The sequence below is a fragment of the Cetorhinus maximus genome, chromosome 25 (assembly GCF_964194155.1).
Source record: "Cetorhinus maximus chromosome 25, sCetMax3.hap1.1, whole genome shotgun sequence".
NCBI lineage: Eukaryota > Metazoa > Chordata > Chondrichthyes > Lamniformes > Cetorhinidae > Cetorhinus > Cetorhinus maximus.
This window is the reverse complement of record NC_135903.1, coordinates 38,912,950-38,931,311: the sequence shown is the minus strand read 5'-3', so window position 1 is coordinate 38,931,311 and position 18,362 is coordinate 38,912,950. Positions and strand designations below refer to the sequence as shown.

General features: G+C 42.0%; 1 protein-coding gene across 6 annotated transcripts in view; it reads right to left on the bottom strand.

Moving 5' to 3' along the window:
* tlk2 (tousled-like kinase 2) overlaps window positions 1–18,362 on the bottom strand; it is a 146,240-nt gene that overhangs the window by 7,166 nt on the left and 120,712 nt on the right. For all 6 annotated transcript variants that reach the window (XM_078529826.1, XM_078529828.1, XM_078529830.1 and 3 more), the window contains 3 exons: window positions 13,931–14,069; window positions 5,052–5,163; window positions 3,132–3,239 (listed from right to left, as the gene is read on the bottom strand). In XM_078529826.1, coding sequence (XP_078385952.1) covers window positions 3,132–3,239; window positions 5,052–5,163; window positions 13,931–14,069 — 359 coding nt within the window. The remainder of the gene's footprint in view (window positions 1–3,131; window positions 3,240–5,051; window positions 5,164–13,930; window positions 14,070–18,362) is intronic.

Here is an 18,362-nt window from a genome sequence, read left to right as displayed (position 1 = left end):
ATATCCATACATTGTCAACACAACAATTAGAATAGAATATTTAATTATGTATGTCATTACTGCGGTGATTTCCATACACAATTGGGTCATATTCTCTGCCCATTCTCCCTTCAGGAAGGCAATTGTCAGGCATGACATAAATATGAAGTGCAGCCACAATCTGAAGAAAGATCATTGCCCTGAAACATTAACTCTGTTTCTCTCTCCACTGACGTTGCTTGACCTGAGTATTTCCAACATTTTCTGTTTTTATTTCAGTATTTTATTGCATTTGTTGCCTGGCAATCAAAATCTAGGAACAATGAAAGGCGACTTGGGAGCAGATACTTGAAACAATTCTGTTGTGTGGCCTAAGATAGTCTTATATTCGATCCATAAATATCACTTTCAACATGAGCTAACATGCACTAATAAGTGAGAAGTTTGAATGCCCAGGGCATGCTTGCTGACTGATTTACAATTGGTCTACTTGCATATGCCCAGAGCAGTTTGGACCAATCACATGCTTAGGACTAACTCTCGGAATTTTATCCATCAATTCACAAAGAACCCTTGAATCATCTTGGGAGAGTGGAAATGAATAGGTGCACATGCAAAGATGCTGTATTCCAAGAAAACCTGCTGCCATAGAAAAACTTGTTTTGGGTACTGACATAACGTGACTGGGAAAAATACTAAGATAAAAGCAAAATACTGCAGATGCTGGAAATCTGAAACAAAAACAGAAAATGCTGGAAAAACAAAGTTGACGTTTCGAGTCCGTACGACCCTTCTTCACTCTGAAGAGGAGTCATACGGACTCAAAACGTTAACGCTGTTTTTCTCTCTCCACAGAGAAATGCTGAGTTTTTCCAGCATTTTCTATTTTTGTTGTGGGAAAAGTCCTGTTTGGCTATTTCACATTCTCCCCAACAGCCTCAAACAGAGCCTCCTTGATGGGTCAGCAAACATATCCAAATGAATAGCTGAGCCACAATGACTAGGAAGATCCCAATAATCAAAAACTGCAAAGACCAAAGCCAGTCTCTTCAACTGTGAACAAACACTCCACAGCCTTATTGATGACTCTCATCTTCCTCTTGGATAGCTATTCAGTGTTCCCTGCTGGAACTGATCATGTAAGTGAGGCAAAGGACTAGTTCTACTGTGATGCCCCCAAAGGTCAAATCACGCAATTTTAATTAAATATTTAAGAAAAATGCCATTCCAACATTTTTGTTTACGTGTCCTGGGTATATGGGCACTGCTGGCAAGGCTAGGATTTATTGCCCATCTCTAGTTGCCATTAAGAAGGTTGTGGTGGGCCTTCTTGAACTGCACCAGTCAGTGTGGTGAAGGTACTCCCATAGCCCTGTTACATAGGGAATTAATTACAAGATTTTGAACAGTGACAATGGAGTTACTACGATAATGCTGGAAACGCCGGTTCTGATGTAAAATCATCAACCTGAAAGGTTAACTCAGTTTCACTCCTCAGATGTTGCCTGACCTGCAGGCTATTTTCAGTTTCAGTTTTCAAGTTTCCAGCATCTGCAGTATTTTGCTTTCAAAATGAAGAAACTGCATTGTTTGTGAGTACTTGACAGTTTCAATTTTCTCCCAAACTGAAGTATCCTTGTAGCTACACGGTAGCCAACAGCTATAAGATTTGGTGTTACTCTTCTAGGCAGCACATCAATATTACCATCAAAGTCAGGTGTGAGCCTAAAAACAAAGTCACCATGTTGAAGTTATTTAGTTATGTGAAGAATCTTTTCTTACCCCACCAGGTACTTTCACCCTGCCTCGTTACCCACTTAACTGTTGAGGGAGCAGCTCGTCGTCAAGTCTCCATCAGTGCTACTCTATACCTGGCCAATAATGGGGGTGTGCAAGAGATGCACACAAATGATTTTCTCTCCAGAAAAACATGGAAATTCAATCCATGGAGGGTCTTGTGCTCACGCACAAGTCCTACCACTGGGATTCATTATATCAGTTTTTAGATGCTTTGTGCAACTGCAACAAAACTGCCTGTTAAGATCTAAATGGATTATTACACTGGGATCCTGTTACAACAAGGTCCACGGAGTCTATATCGAGACTACGTTATAGGCGAGACTGCATAATAATGAGGTCCTTTCAGAAGTCCTGCGTAAAGACATTTCTTGTTCAATTACGGAGAAATTAATCAATAACAAGCACATAGATCTGCTTTAACTATGTCCTGCATTTGTTTCCTATGATCCATCTTTGGAAATTAGATTGTTTTAACTTCTAGGTTTATAGCTATAATAGTGGTGAAAAATAGCTTATTGCAAATCATTTGAATCAAAGCTGGGATTAACTTGACTATTTAAATAGGCCAAAATATATAGTAATGAGATGTATTCCACTTTATTACAACTAAAAGTAGAAAACAGTAAGGATGGTGGATTTTAATCAACATTTTAGTCTGCTAATCTTTTTCCTTTGTGGGAAGATTCAATATCAATCTGAACATCCATCCAAATCAATGTGCAACATTTGATCTGTGTACATCATAAAAGAAAATATTTCACTTAAGTTTACACTCCTTCTGGCTAAATGTTCTTTTCAAAACAAACTTTTAGTCATTGAACCTCATCTATAAAAGCGTCAAATCTACTGGCTGTTTTCACGCAAATTTCTGTCCTGGAAATTAAATTCTAGAGGATTGAATGTATGTGCATACTGTTATTCTATCTGTGCAACTTAAATTGATGTTAAATAAAGTTAGAAAAAGGAGAAGTTAGACTTCTAAATGTGCACGATAATCTTGTCAGAAAACGTTAAACTTTGCTACAGTACAATACCCTTTGCAGTAGATACATCCTAAAGCATTGAACTATTCTATTCTAGAATGAGACAGATACTTTAGCTCATTGTGATATTCTGTTTGGAGCACCGAGGTGAGTCTAATTTTGCCTTTGCACTGTTGGTCAAGAAACTTAAAAAGAAAATTTTGGGGTCCAAGGCAGGTGTGTTATATAGTGAATTTTGTGCTTTAGCGGACCGCATTATAGCAGCGACCAATTTGGTGAATACAATAAAGTAGCAGGGTCAGGCAGCTTCATATTAACTAGGCTTTGTTTATCTCACATCTATCATGCGCTTTGGCAGGATCGCCTTACCTTTGCTTCTGCACTGTTCACTGGCTTCTGGGGGAACTGCACCTCTGTAGCTTTCAGAATTGTGTTTTCTTGAAGGATGTCCTGTTGAGACTGGTTGTGACCAAATGGCTAAGGAATGGAGGGGAAAAAGGGAAGCACGTCAGAGCTAAAAGCAGCAGCAAGCAGTCAATGGTGTATGAGCCTGAAGCTTGAAAGTGAAAGCATGTACAACTTCACAACAGCCATCAACATATTACAAGCTCTCAAAGTGACAGAACCCTCAGCCTTGCAAACTTCAGATACATCTCTACCATTTTGTCTTTACAGATCATCATTCACAAGCTCCAGTAAGAGGCTAATAGAGAGCAAGAAGCACTCAGTGTTCATAAAACCCATTTAACCTTGAACAACACTGGCACCTTCCCTGAAGATCCTCCTGGGTCCATCTGCCTTCTCACCCAATCTTGTACAACGGGGAGTCCCAGGGCTACTGGTTTCAAACGGAGAAAGAGCTGTGCACCAGAAAGGGGCAAACAGACTAGCATTCTTCAAGGGCCAGATAATAATCTTCTAAAATGGAAAATTTCACTTCTCCCAGCACATCCAAATCTGCTCCCTCCAGAATCCAGCATACTTTGCAAGCTCTGGCATGAGTCCACTGCAATTTCCACCACATTTCAAATATTAAAGGACACCAACATTTTCTATGAACATCTGTTTAAGAGGAACATCCATTACTAGATGTACCTTATTGAAACTGCCAGTAAAGCAGAATATACCAAGTAGCCAAGAAACTGGTAATGCTGCAATTGGCCAGTGTGTCAACTGCTTTGAGCTGTGAATGGTCAACTAAGCAGATGTCTAGGCTTACACGTTTAACTAGCAGCAACCCACAAAACATTTGTGGTCAAATTAGTATCTTTATTGCAATAGTACTACTTTAAATACAGGATTTCAAGCTATTCTTTCACCATAGACTTTAATGTTTAAATCAAACTTCTCACTTTGGAAAAAAGCAACATAAAGCTGTCCAAGTGCAAAAACAGGTCTGGGCATATAAATATAAATTTTGTCAAGAGTCTGACCTTGTGACTTGTTTATAGTCTTGGAATATGAAAGTCTAATTGGGTTTCTCCCAAGTCGAAACGGCAGGTTTCTGAGGGGTTCAATATTATTTGAGGAATAATCACTATTTCCTTGAAACCTGCCTGTTATAATTGCAGCGCTGAGCAAAGAAAACAGCCTCTTAGCTCCGATTCTTGCTCTGTGACAGAGCCCTTGTTTAAGATTCATTAAGTTTCACAGTAACATTATAACTGCGTCTTACTTGAGTCTATGGCCACAGTTTTCCAGCCCTTCACGTCAGCGGGATCTTCCGGTCCTGCCAACGTGAACGGGGATTTCAATGGTTCGTCAACCCCCGCCACAGGGAAACTGGAAAATTCTGGCCTATGTTTGTGCGGTGGCATGCCCATTGGAGATAGAATGTGTCAAAATTCTGGAGGGTACAGACTGTTAAAATGTTCCTTGTCTATAGAACCAACGCTTTTCAAACACCTGATATCTTTTCTGAAACTTTTTCATTCAAATCTAGTGACTTCATTTTTAGCACAAAGAATGCTTTTGGATAAAAGTTGTATCAAATAATTATCCTGCCATTTTGCCACACTTAACCAATTTCATCATCTCATCCACTCCTCTGATACCACCCCTTCCTCTCATGCCATCCTCAACCCATTCCATCCTGCCTTGAGGGGGGGTGAGGGTGGAAGAGGAAAAGGAAGCAAAAGGATTCACATTTATGTAACGCCTCTCACAGCCTTTGAACTGGATGCAGCAGAGGATGCTTTTCATGTCAACTTTGCAATACCACAACGGAAATGAAAACAATTCTGTGTAAAAGGCAAGTATTTTTAAAGGAAAGCAGAAACCAGAAGTTACCTTGCGTCCATAGAGACACTGATAGAAGATAACTCCCACAGACCATACGTCTACCTTATTGGAAATCTTAGGAGGCTCTTTCCCAACCACAAAACATTCAGGAGGCAAATACCTAATAAGCAAGAGAAGGATGTTAGAATATTGAGCTTCAAAGTTCTACATCAGTGATTTAAATACAGGTTCAAGGAGATAGCTCACCACCACCTTCTCACCACCACCTTCTCAAGGGTAATTAGGGATGGACAATAAATGTTGGCCTAGCCAGCAACACCCAGATCCCATGAACAAATAAAAAAAATATGTTGGCAAGCAGCAGACTTCATTGTTTATCCATGCTAGCCGTTTAGCCCACAGTAAATGAGGACCATAGTAGGTCCTTCACACGTCTCATCAGTAAAAATAGTCTCCACATCTATTGGGCAAGTAGGATCAAGAAGGTTTCAGTGCAACAGGCAAATTGCATTGCAACTCAATCTCTAATTAAGTTCAAATTATGACCTCAAACAATTTCAAAAGACCAGTGATCACTTGAGGGTATGGAAAAGGTCACAATCTCCCCTGTCCATTGAACCCTTACTTATACAAACTTTGTGCCCCTTCCTACTCTACCACTATTGATACTAACTGCCCACTGTATTGCTACATATACAAACTATATGTCCCATGCCCACTGCAATCCTACAAACAAACCACCCCTACTGAACCTTACCTATTGTGCCCCAACGCATATAACCTGCATTCTGTGGACAGCACCCATACATAAAACATTCACGCTGCCCACAATTACAGAACCTGTACCCACACCCCACCCAATGTACCAAAACATATGCATGTCATCTGCACAAAACACATGATGTGCATCCCATCCAATGCACTCAAAAAAAATACATTCACTTATCTACAAGCAGTCCTCTAAATTGGAACTATATATAGTATCTCAGCTCCCTGACTTTGAGCTACTGGGAACTGGCAGAGAATAAGATATTTGTAGAAGTGTAATTTCCCAGGAGGAGGAGCGGGGGCTCTTATTGTCTAAAACTGGGTGGTCACAATTCCATTAGATGCAGATGGTCCAGACATCAATGACCAATCTAAGCAGAGTAATCACAGAGGGACAATTCGGTCTTACTTATGGCATTCTTGATCCAAACCACACCTGCTCGTCTTGCATCAGGTGCTTCGAATAATGGCAGGCCAGCCAGAAAATCCAACAATTCAGTGTTTGTGCCATTTGGACTCGGAGAACTAACAAACTGCAGCTTTCTAGAGGCTAATTGCTTCGTAACCATAATCTCTCTCACACACAAGTTCTTTAAGCCAGAATCTTCATTAAGGCACAACAGACAGACAAGTCAGCAGCAAGCATGGCAATGCCTCGTAGTGGTCAGTTGCAATAGAAGCCTGGCAAAGGGACAAGTGCACACTACCATCCTGCTTTTCTCTCTGGCCGTGGTGTGGCGAAGATTATTGACAGGAATGGGTAACTTTAAGCCAAAAACACAGCGAGTGTATCACTCATAGACGAATGGACTGAAGGGCCAAGAGGTGCACTTTTGTACTTTTTAATTCTACAAAAACTTGCACAGTTCTGGCAAAAGGGTGGGGAGGAAATAAATACAATAACTATCGCTAGAGAAGAAGTCCTAGGGAAACTAATGGTGCTAAAGGCCGATAAATCATCTGTACCTGATGGGTTGCATCCTAGGGTATTAAAGGGGATAGCTGCAGAGATAGTGGATGCACTGGTAGTAATCTTGCAAGAATCCTTAGATTCTTGAAAAGTTCCAGAGGATTGGAAAACTGCCAATGTAACACCCTTATTCAAAAAGGGGGGGGAGAGACAAAAAACAGGTAACTATAGGCCAGTTAGCTTAACATCGGTCATTGGCAAAATGTCAGAGTCTATTATAAAGGATGTAATAGCATAGAATTTAGAAATGCATAATGTAATCAAACAGAGTCAGCATGGTTTCATGAAGGGGAAATTATGCCTGACACATTTATTAGGATTCTTTGAGGAGGTAACAAGCAGGATTCATAAAGGGGAGCCAGTAGATGTAATATATTTGGATTTCCAAAAGGCGTTCGATAAGGTACCACACATAAAGCTACTTAATAAGATAAGGGCCCATGGTGTTGGGGGTAGTATATTAGCATGGATAGAGGGCTGGTTAACTAATAGAAGACAGATTAGTTCGGATAAGAGGGGCACTTTCAGGATGGCAACTTGTAACAAGTGGAGTGCCACAGGGATCAGTGCTGGGGCCACAATTATTTACAATATATATTAATGACTTGGATGAGGGAAATGAATTTGCTATCGCCAAGTTTGCGGATGACACAAAAATAGGTGGGAAGGCAAGAGGTGAGGATGACACAAAGAGTCTACAGAGGGATACAGACAGGTTAAGTGAGTGGGCAAAAACATGGCAGATGGAGTATAATGTGGGAAAATGTGAGGTTATACACTTTGACAGCGAGAATAGAGGAGTTGAATAGTATTTAATTGTAAAAAAAAGACTGCAGAAAGCTGCAGCAGAGGGATTTGGGAGTCCTTGTGCAAGAATCCCAAAAAGCTAGCATAGAAGTTCAGCAGGTATTACATAAGGCAGATGGAATGTTGGCCTTTATTTCAAAAGGGAATGGAGTTTAAAAACAGGGAAATCTTGCTAAAACTATACAAGGCACTAGCTAGACCTCACTTAGAATACTGTGAACAGTTTTGGTCCCCTTAACTAAGGAAAGATGTACTGGCATTGGAGGCAGTCCAGAGAAGGTTCACTAGGTTGATCCTGGGGATGGAGGGTTTTTCTTATGAGGAGAGGTTGAGTAGGTTGGGCCTGTACTCATTGGAGTTCAGGAGAATGAGAGGTGACTTCATTGAATCATATAAAAGATTCTTCAGGGGCTTGACAGGGTAAATGCTGAGAGGTTGTTTCCCCTTGTGGGAGAGTCTAGGAGCAGAGGGCACAATCTCAGAGTAAGGGGGCACCCATTTTAAAACAGAGATGAGGAGGAATTTCTTCTCTCAGAGGGTAGTCAATCTGTGCAATTCTTTACCACAGGGGACTGTAGAGGCTAGGTCATTGAGTATATTCAAGGCTGAGATAGACAGATTTTTAATCAGTAAGGGAATCAAAGGTTATGGGAAAAAGGCAGGAAAGTGGAGTTGAGGATTATCAGGTCAGCCATGATCCCTTACTGTCCTGGAGCTGAGATGACTGACCTCCAAAAACCACAACCATCTTCCTTTGTGCTAGGTATGACTCCAACCAGTGGAGAGTTTTCCCCGATTCCAGTGACTCCAGTTTTGCTAGGGCTCTTTGATATCACGCTCAGTCAAATGCTTAGTGTCAAGGGCAGTCACTCTCACCTCACCTCAGGAGTTCAGCTCTTTTGTCCATGTTTGTACCAAGGCTGTAAAGAGGTCAGGAGCTGAGTGGCCCTGGCCCAAACTGGGCATCAGTGAGCAGGTTATTGCTAAGCAAGTGCCGCTTGATAGTAAAGTAATGAAAGGGGTCATCAACAGTGCTAACGATCGAGAGTAGACCGATGGGACGGTAATTGGCCAGGTTTGATTTGTTCTGCTTTTCGTGTCCAGGACATTACTGCAGGAGTTCCTTAGGGTAGTGCCCTAGGCCCAACCATCTTCAGTTGCTTCACCAATGACTTTTATTCCATCATAAGGTCAGAAGTGGGGATGTTTTCTGACGATTACACAATGTTCAGCACATTCGCGACTCCTCCGATACTGAAGCAGTCCATGTCCAAATATAGCAAGACCTGGAAAATATCCAGGCTTGGGCTGACAAGTAACAAGTAATATTGGGCAATTTTCCACACAGTGTTGTAGCTATACTGGAACAGCTTGGCTAGGGGTGTGGCAAGCTCTAGGGCACAAATCTTCAGTACTATTGCTGGAATATTGTCAAGGCCCATAGCTTTTGCACTATCCAGTTGGTTGATTCAACAGTTAAAGGGAACATGAGGTTAGATTTTCCGGTCCTGTGGTAGCAGCAGGCAAAAGAATGCAACAGCAGGGGGAGGTGGTGGAAATTAAAATTTCATGTTGTGAACCTCACTACCTTGCAAGACCCAGTTAGTTGAATATAAATCCTGCAAATTGAATGCAGTGCAGAAACTGCAGATCAGGATCTGTGGAAAATCAAAAGTAGCACAATATTTTTTTTGAACAATTTTATTAGGAAAAAAGAGGGTGGTCAGGAGCTAGGTGGGCCCTTAAAAACAGATAATAGTGATACTGTTAATGAAAATGAGGAAATGGCGGACTTGTTAAATAAATACTTTGGATCAGTATTTAGGTTGAGGAAGAGGTCAGCATGCCGGACACGCCAAGGAAACTAATATTAGTTTCTAACTCACCAGAATTAATGTAAGCAAAACAACTGTAATGAAAACAAATAATGGCACTAAACGGTGACAAGCTCAGAGCCAGAAAGATCGTTTCCATCCCTGGGTTTTAAAGGAAGTGAGTGAGAATATTGCAGATGTCCTAACTACAAATGTTCCAAAGTTCTCTTGATACAGCAATTGTCCCTTTAGATTGGAAAATTATGCTTCCTATTCCACGATTTAAGAAAGGTAGAGAAGCAATTATAGACCAATTAGCCTAAACATTTGTTGTTGGGAAATTACTAGATTTTATAAATTAAGAATAGGGTGACTGAATACCTTAAACTTTCAGCAGATCAGAGAGAGCCAGCATGGATTTGTACATCATGCCTGATGAACTTGATTGAATTGAAGAAGTGACTAAAATGGATAGGAGAACGTTCATGATGTTATTTATATGGAATTTCATAAGCATTTGATAAAGTCTCTCAAAAGAGACTCTTAGCTCAAGCTGAAGATCATGGAATGAAGGCAGATTATTGACTTGGTTAGGAAATTGGCTGAGTGGAAGGAGACAAGGATGGGGATAATTATAGTAGGTACTCTAATTGACAGGATATGACTAGTAGTGTCCTCCAAGGACCTATGTTGGAGGACACTACCAGTTGACATTACTCAATCATCGACTATTTACTGATGATTTAGATGATGGGATAGAAAGCCACAAATCCAAATTTGCCAAGGGCACTGAGATAGGTGGCATTGTAAGAAATGAGTATGGAAGCCTAAAATTGTAGAGAGATTTTTAAAATTATTTTTATTCTTTTCAATAGGATGTGCGCACCATTGGCTTGGCCAGCACTTTTATTGCCTATCCCTAATTGCCCTTGAGGTGGTGGTGGTGAGCCACCTTCTTGAACCTCTGCAGTTCATGTGGTATAGGTACACCTACAGTGCTGTTTGGGAGGGTGTTCCAGGATTTTGACCCAGAAACAGTGAAGGAACGGCGATATATTTCCAAGTCAGGGTGGTGTGTGACTTGGAGGGAGACTTGCAGGTGGTGGTGTTTCCGTGCCCCTGCTGCCCTTGTCCTTCCAGGTGGTAGGGTTCACAGGGTTTGATAGGTTCATGGGGAAAAACTGTGGCAAAAAGATTTCAATGTAAGCAAATAGAAGGTCTTCCATTTTGGATCTAAAAAGTATAGAACTTTCTTAATGGTGAAAAGTTAGAAACAGTGGAAGTCCAAAGAGACTTGGAGATCCCGGGAAAAAGATCATTAACATTTCATGAGCAGATACAGGAAACAATTAAAAAGGCGATGAAATGCTGGCATTAAGTTTAGAGAACTAGAATACAAGGGCGTAGAAGTCATGCTGCCAAGTTGAGGGCTACAAAGCTCTGGGTGGACCACACCTGAAGCACTTTGATTAGTTCTACGTACCTCACATCTTAGGAAGGGTATATTGGCCTTGGAGGGAGTGCAGTGTAGATGTACCAGATTGATACCTGGGCACAAAGGGCTAAATTACAAGTAGATATTACACAAACGAGGATCATATTCACAGAAATTTTGAAGGCTAAGGGGATTTTGGTCGAAGTTTTCAAGATGTCAAGGGGAACAGATAATGTAGGTAGAGAGAAACTATTTCTGTTCGTTGGGGAGTCTAGGACTAGGGGTCATAGCCTAAAAATTAGAGCTAGATCTTTCAGAAGTGAAATTAAGAAAAATTTCTGTACACAAAGGAACTCTTCTGCAGGAGGTACAAATGACAAACAGTCTTTAAGCAAAACAGTGTGGTAAAAAAGACCAACTCACAGGCACACAATCAAGGTAGTAAGTGATTTGATCTGCAAGGTAGAAATGGCCAAATAGGGAATAAACAATGCTTATCCTGGGGCGATTTTGAATTTTAGCTGAAATAGTTTTCTATTAGCTGCAACTGGATTTGTCTCGTGAATACATCGCCAATGTAGCTCACAACTCAAATCTCAGGACTATGGTCCACAAGGTGAGAATGACTTTCCCCTTCAACTTGCTGCATGGTGACTCTTTTGCTGGCAATACTGCATAGCATGTAGCAGAACACTGTCAGTTTGGACATTTTACCAGGGCTGTGCAATAGAAGATTCCCAATTCAATCTATGCAGCAGAAATTTTGCTTCCAAGTGTCAACAATATGCTTTCTTTCCTGGTGGTAGAAGTGCTTTGTTATATTTGATTTCTTCCAGGATTAGCATCATGAGCCACAGCTCAAGATGATTTCCCTAGTTTCTCAGGATCTATCGATCTGACCTATATATTTAGTTAAATAATGGTAACACTGTTGATCGGTGTAGAAAAGATGCATTGCATTGGCTTTCAGGTAACCTGGGATCCACCTGTAGGATATGGTGCCAATATGTACAGTTTGTATGCTGACTGAAGGGAATCTCTTCACTTTCGTTGTAACATTGGTGAAAGGAGTCCATATGGCCACGAGTTCCACCATTGATGACTTGCACACCCCAATAACTGATACCTTCTCCTGCTGCTGGCCACCATCAGTTAGAAAAGTGATTTTGTACTGATTACATGCATGGCTTGTGCACACCATTGCAAAAAACTTAGAAACCACATTAGTAAGATGTAGCTCACATCAAAACACAGCCAAATGAAATATTTATACTGATTAGCAAGATTATTCTCAATGTCAACATGGAGACAATTAATCTTCCATGCTTCAGAATAGTTCAGATTGACACCTTTGTTATCTTGTCTATAAGACCCACCTCTTGCCCCCTAGACCCTATTCCCAATAAACTGCTGACATCCCAACTTCCCCTCCTGGTCCCCATGTTAGCCGATGTTGTTAATGCTTCTGTCTCTTCAGATGCCATCCTTCTCTCCTTTACATCTGCTATCATGCCCCCCCTCAAAATAAATCCTTGACTTCACCGTTCTTGCAAAATAACTCCCCATCTCCCTTTCCTCTCCAATGTCCTTGAATGTATTGTTGCCTGCCAAGTTTGTCCCCATTTTTCCTTGAACTCCATGTTTGAATCCCTCTGATCAGGATTCTGCCCTTGCCACAGTACCAAAACCGCTCTCACCAAACTCAAAGATGACATCTAATGTGATTCTGACAAAGAAAAATGATGCCTCCTTGTCCATCTTGACCTGTCTGCAGCCTTTGACATAGCTGACTACACTATCCTCCTCCAATATCTCTCTATTGTCAGCCAACAGGTTGTGACTGCTCATCTGGTTCCATTCTTTTCTATCTAATTGTAGCAAGTATCACTTCTCTTCCTCTTCTCAGTTACCTCTGGTGTCTTCCAAGGATCTATCCCTGGCCCCCTATTTCTCCTATACATGCTGCCCCTTGGCGACATCATCTGAAAGCACAGAGTTGGTTTTCACATATATGCTGATGACATCCAGCCCGTACCTCAACATCACCCCACCCGACTCCACGATTGCTAAATTATCAGACTGCTTATCCGACATGCAGTACTGGATGTGCCGAATCTTCCTCCAATTAAATATTGGGAAGACTGAAGCCATGGTTTTCAGGGACCCATTCCAAACTCCATTCAGGAGCCACTGACTCCATCCTGTTCCCTGTTTTAAGTCTGTTCGCAACTTTGATGTCACATTTGATCCCGAGGTGAGCTTCCAACCATGTATTCACACCTGTGTAACATTGCAGGATTTCGCTTGCCTTAGCTCACCAGCTGTTGAAACTCTGGTTCATGCATTTGTTACGTCTAGACTTGACTGTTCCAACACACTCCTGGCTGGACTCCACAATCTAAACCTTCCATAAACTTGAGATAGTCCAAAACTCTGCTCCAAATGTCTTAACTCGTACTAAGTCCTGTTCACCCATTTCCCCTGTCCTTGCTGAAATACACTACTCGCACCCTGATTTTAAAATTCTCATCTTCGTTTCAAATCCCTCCATGGACTTGCCCCTCCCCATCTCTGTAATCTCCTGCAGTCCCACAACCCTCCAGAACATCTGTGATCACCTAATTCTCCCTTGAGAATCTCCAATTTTAATTCTCCCTCATGGGTCGCTGCGCCTTCAGTTGACTAGGCCCTAAGGTCCAGAATTCCTTTTCTAAACCTCTCTGCCTCCTCACCTGTCTTTCCTCCTTTAAGAGATTCTTTAAATCTACTTCTTTGACCAAGCTTTCGGACCTAATATCTCCTGTGGCTCAGTGTCACATTTAGTTTTATAACGTTCCTGTGAAGTGCTTCTGGACGTTTTGTTATGGTAAAGGCACTTTATATTACGTAAGCTGTTTTTGTTGCTTCAGTTTGCTATGGTGCCAATAGTATCATTTCCTGTCCGGATGCCACAGTTCTGGCTTGTACAGGAAGATTCTGGACGGTAACATTTGAAGGTAGCTGCAACAAGTTGACGTTGCAATACAGGTACTAAATTAACGCATCTAAAATTTACACTCAATTTAGCCTAGATTTCAGTTTAATAGGCCGCATCAGCTGGAAAGTCAGCATGCAGCTTGCAGGGTGATCTCACCAGTATGTGCCTGCTCCCTGTGACGTGAGTTCCATCCCATCTACTGAATTGTAGCTGTCATCATCCATGATTTTAGATAACCCGAAGTCTGTGATTTTTATTTCTCCACATGCTGTTCCGTTCACCAGGAGAATGTTACCTGTGAAAACATTTTTAAAAATTAATCAAGAAATGCTTTGCAGCCAGCAAAGAAACTAATGACCGCAACATCAACAGTCACTGCCAACTCTCACAACTGCAAAGCAGTTTCCAAATCCACAGAAGTCCTTGTTTATCGCACATTCAGTACAACTGGCTGAAAAGGTGGATACAATACTTGGTCGGGCAGCGTAATACAGAGAACTCAAGCTGCTCTCTCTCATCTGCACATCACACAAATCAATTCCTTTGAGGCTTCAAAAGAACTTTAGAGAAAAACTAAAGGAAAAATCTAAGATAACTTCAAACCTACCTGAAAAAATGGCAAAGGAATTAAACTAGGGACAATTCCTTGACATCTTTTTGAAAAGCTTCCTGCTTAATTTAGAGATGCTTAAATTAGAAACAGGCTCATAGCTGTTCAAGTTGTCCAAGATCATTAAAAGAAATAGGAGCAGGAATTGGCCATTCAGCCCATTGCACTTGCTCTGCCATTCGATGTGATCATAGCTGACCTGACTGTGGCCTTAACTCCACTTTCCTGCCCCAATAACCCTCAATTCCCTTGTCAATCATAAATCTAACTCAGCCAATCTGTCTAACTCAGCCTTGAATATATTCAATGACCCAACCTCCACTACTCTCTGTGGAAGAGAATTCCAAAGACTAATGACCCTCAGAGAGAACAAATTCTAACTAGTGCCTTGTATAATTTTAGCAAGACTTCCCTATTTTTATACTCCATTCCCTTTGAAATAAAGGCCAACATTCCATTTGCCTTACCCATTACCTGCTGAACTTGTATGTTAGCTTTTTGGGATTCATGCACGAGGGCTCCCAAATCCCTCTGTGCTGTAACTTTCTGCAGTCTTTCTCCATTTAAATAATATTCAACTCCTCTATTCTTCCTGCCAAAATGCATAGCCTCACATTTTCCCACATTATATTCCACCTGCTACATTTTTGCCCACTCACTTAACCTGCCTATATCCCACTGTAGATTCTATGTGTCATCCTCACCACTTGCCTTCCCACTTATTTTTGTGTCATCCGCAAACTGGCGGTAGTACATTCATTTCCCTCATCCAAGTCATTATATATGTAAATAATTGTGGCCCCAGCACTGATTCCTGTGGCACTCCACCAGTTTCAGGTTGCCATCCTGAAAATGCTCCTCTTATCCCAACTCTGTCTTCTATTAGTTAGCCAATCCTCTATCTATGCTCATATACTATCCCCAACACCATGGGCTCTTGCCTTATGTGTGGTACCTTATCAAATGTCTTTTGGAAATCCAAATATCTATTGGTTCCCTTTTATCTATCCTGCCTGTTACCTCCTCAAAGAATTCTGATAAATGTGTCAGGCATGATTTTCCCTTCATGAAACCATGCTGACTGTGCTTGATTAGATTATGCATTTCTAAATGCTCTGCTATTACATCCTTTATATTAAACTCCAACATTTTCCCAATGACAGATGTTAAGCTAACTGGCCTATCGTTACCTGTTTTTTGTCTCCCTCCCTTTTCGAATAAGGGCATTACATTGGCAATTTTCCAGTCCTCTGGGACTTTTCCAGAATCTAAGGATTCTTAGAAGGTTGCTACCAGTGCATCCACTGTCTCTGCAGCCATTCCCTTTAATATCCTAGGATGCAACCCTCAGGTCCAGGTGACTTATCGGCCTTTAGCCCCATTAGTTTCCCTACTACTTTTTCTCTAGTGATAGTTACTGGATTTTTCCCTCCCCACTCTTTTGCCCTTGATTATTTAGTACTTTTTGAATGCTATTAGTGTCTTCTACCGTGAAGACTGATGCAAAATATTTATTGAAATATTCTCTGCCATTTCCTGGTTCCCCATTATTATTTCCCTGGCCTCATTCTCTAACAGGCCTATGTTCACTTCAGCCTCTCTCTTCCTTTTTATATATTTAAAGAAGTTCTTACTGTCCGTTTTTATATTACTCGCTAGTTACCTTCAAAGTTTATTTTCCCCCTCTATTTTTTAGGTCATCTTTTGTTAGTTTTTTAAAATTTCCCAATCCTCTGGCTTACCACTAATCGTTGTCCCATGTATGTTTTTTCTTTTAATTTGATACTATCCTTAACTTCCCTGGTTAACCATGATTGGTTTACCCCCTTCCTGGGATCCTTCTTTCTCACTGGGATATATCTTTGTTGTGAGTCATGAACTATTTTTTTTTGCCATTGTTCATCAACCGTGTTTTCTGCTAAACTCCTTTCCCAGTCCACTCCAGCCAACTCTGCCTTCATTCCATTGTAATTACCCTGATTTAAGTTTAGCACAGTTGTTTCCGACCCAAGTTTCTCACTCTCAAACTGAATGCTAAATTCGACCATGTTATGGTCACCTTTTCCTAGGAGATCTTTTACTCTGAGATCATTTATTAAACCTGCCTCACTTCACATTACCAGATGTGGTAAAAGCCCATCTGATTCACTAATGCCCTTTAGGGAAGGGGTTCTGCCGTCCTTACCCGGTCCAGCCTACATGTAACCTCAGATCCACAGTGACTCTTAACTGCCCTCTGAGATGGCTTGCAAGCCACCCAGTTTGTATCAAACCGCTACAAAGTCAATAAGGAATGAAACCAGACGGACCACCCGTCATCGACCTAGGCACTGGAAATGGCAACGGCAAACTCAGCCTGTCAAAGTGCAAAAGGGGCTTGTGCCAAAATTGTGAGGTGTATCTCACAGACTAGTCAGCCTGACATAGTCATAGTCATGGAATCATACCTGCAGATAATGTACCAGACAACACCATCACGGGGTATGTCGTTCCCCACAGACAGGACAGACACAGCACAGTAACATACAGTCGGGAGGGAGGTGCCCTGGGAGTCCTCAACATCAACTCCAGGCCCCATGAAGTCTAATGTCATCAGGTCAAACATGGATAAGGAAACCTCCTGCTGATTACCACATACCAACCCCCCTCAGCAGGTGAACCAGTGCTCCTCCATGTTGAACACCACTTGGAGGAAGCACTGAGGGTTGCAAGGGCGCAGAATGGAGGACTTCAATATCCATGTCCAGGAGTGCCTCAGTAGAACCGCTATAGGCCAAGATGACTGAGTCCTAAGGAACAGGGCTGCTAGACTGAGACTGCGGCAGGTGGTGAGGGAACCAACAAGAGGGAAAAACATACTTGAACTCATTCTCACCAACCTGTCTGCTGCAGATGCATCTGTCCATAACAGTATGGTTAGGAGTGACCGTCTCCACAAGAACTGCCTGGTGAAGTCCCATCTTCACATTAAGGGTAACCGCCATCGTATTGTGTGGCACTACCACCGTGCAAAATAGGACAGATTTCAAACAGATCTAGCAATTCAAGACTGGGCATCCATGAGGCACTGTGGACCATCAGCAGCAGCAGAATTGCACTCAAACACAACCTGTAACCTCATGGCCTGGCTTATCCCCCACTCTACCATTACCACCAAGCCAGGGAATCAACCCTGGTTCCATCAAGAGTGCAGGAAGGCATGCACCAGGCATACCTAAAACCAAGGTGTCAACCTGGCGAAGCAACAACACAGGACTACTCGAGTGCCAAACAGCACAAGCAGCAAGTGATAGACAGAGCTAAGCAGTTCCACAACCAACAGATCAGATCTAAGCTCCGCAGTCCTGCCACATTCAGTCGTGGATAGTGGTGGACAATTAAGCAACTCACTGAGGCGGCGGTTCCACAAATATCCCCATCCTCAATAATGGGGCAGCCCAGCACATCAATACAAAAGATAAGGCTGAAACATTTGCAACAATCTTCAGCCAAAAATGCCAAGTGGATGGCCCATCTCGTCCTCCTCCAGAGGTCCCAAGCATCACAGGTGCCAGTCTTCAGCCAAGTCGATTCACTCCACGTGACAAGAAGAAATGGATACTGCGAAGGCTATGGGCCCTGACAACATTCCGGCAATACTACTGAAGACTTGTGCTCCAGAACTTGCCACGCCACTAGTCACGCTGTTCTAGTACAGCTACAACACTGGCATCTACCTGGCAATGTGGAAAATTGCCCAGGTGTGTCCTGCACACAAAAAGCAGGACAAATCCAACCTGGCCAATTACCGTCCCACCAGTCTACTCTCCATCATCAGTAAAGTGATGGAAGGGGCCATCAACAGTGCTATCTAGCAGCACTTGCTCAGCAATAACCTGCTCACTGAGGCTCAGTTTGGGTTCCATCAGGGCCACTCAGTTCCTGAGCTCAATACAGCCTTGGTTCAAAGAAGAGCTGAACTCCAGAGGTGAGGTGAGA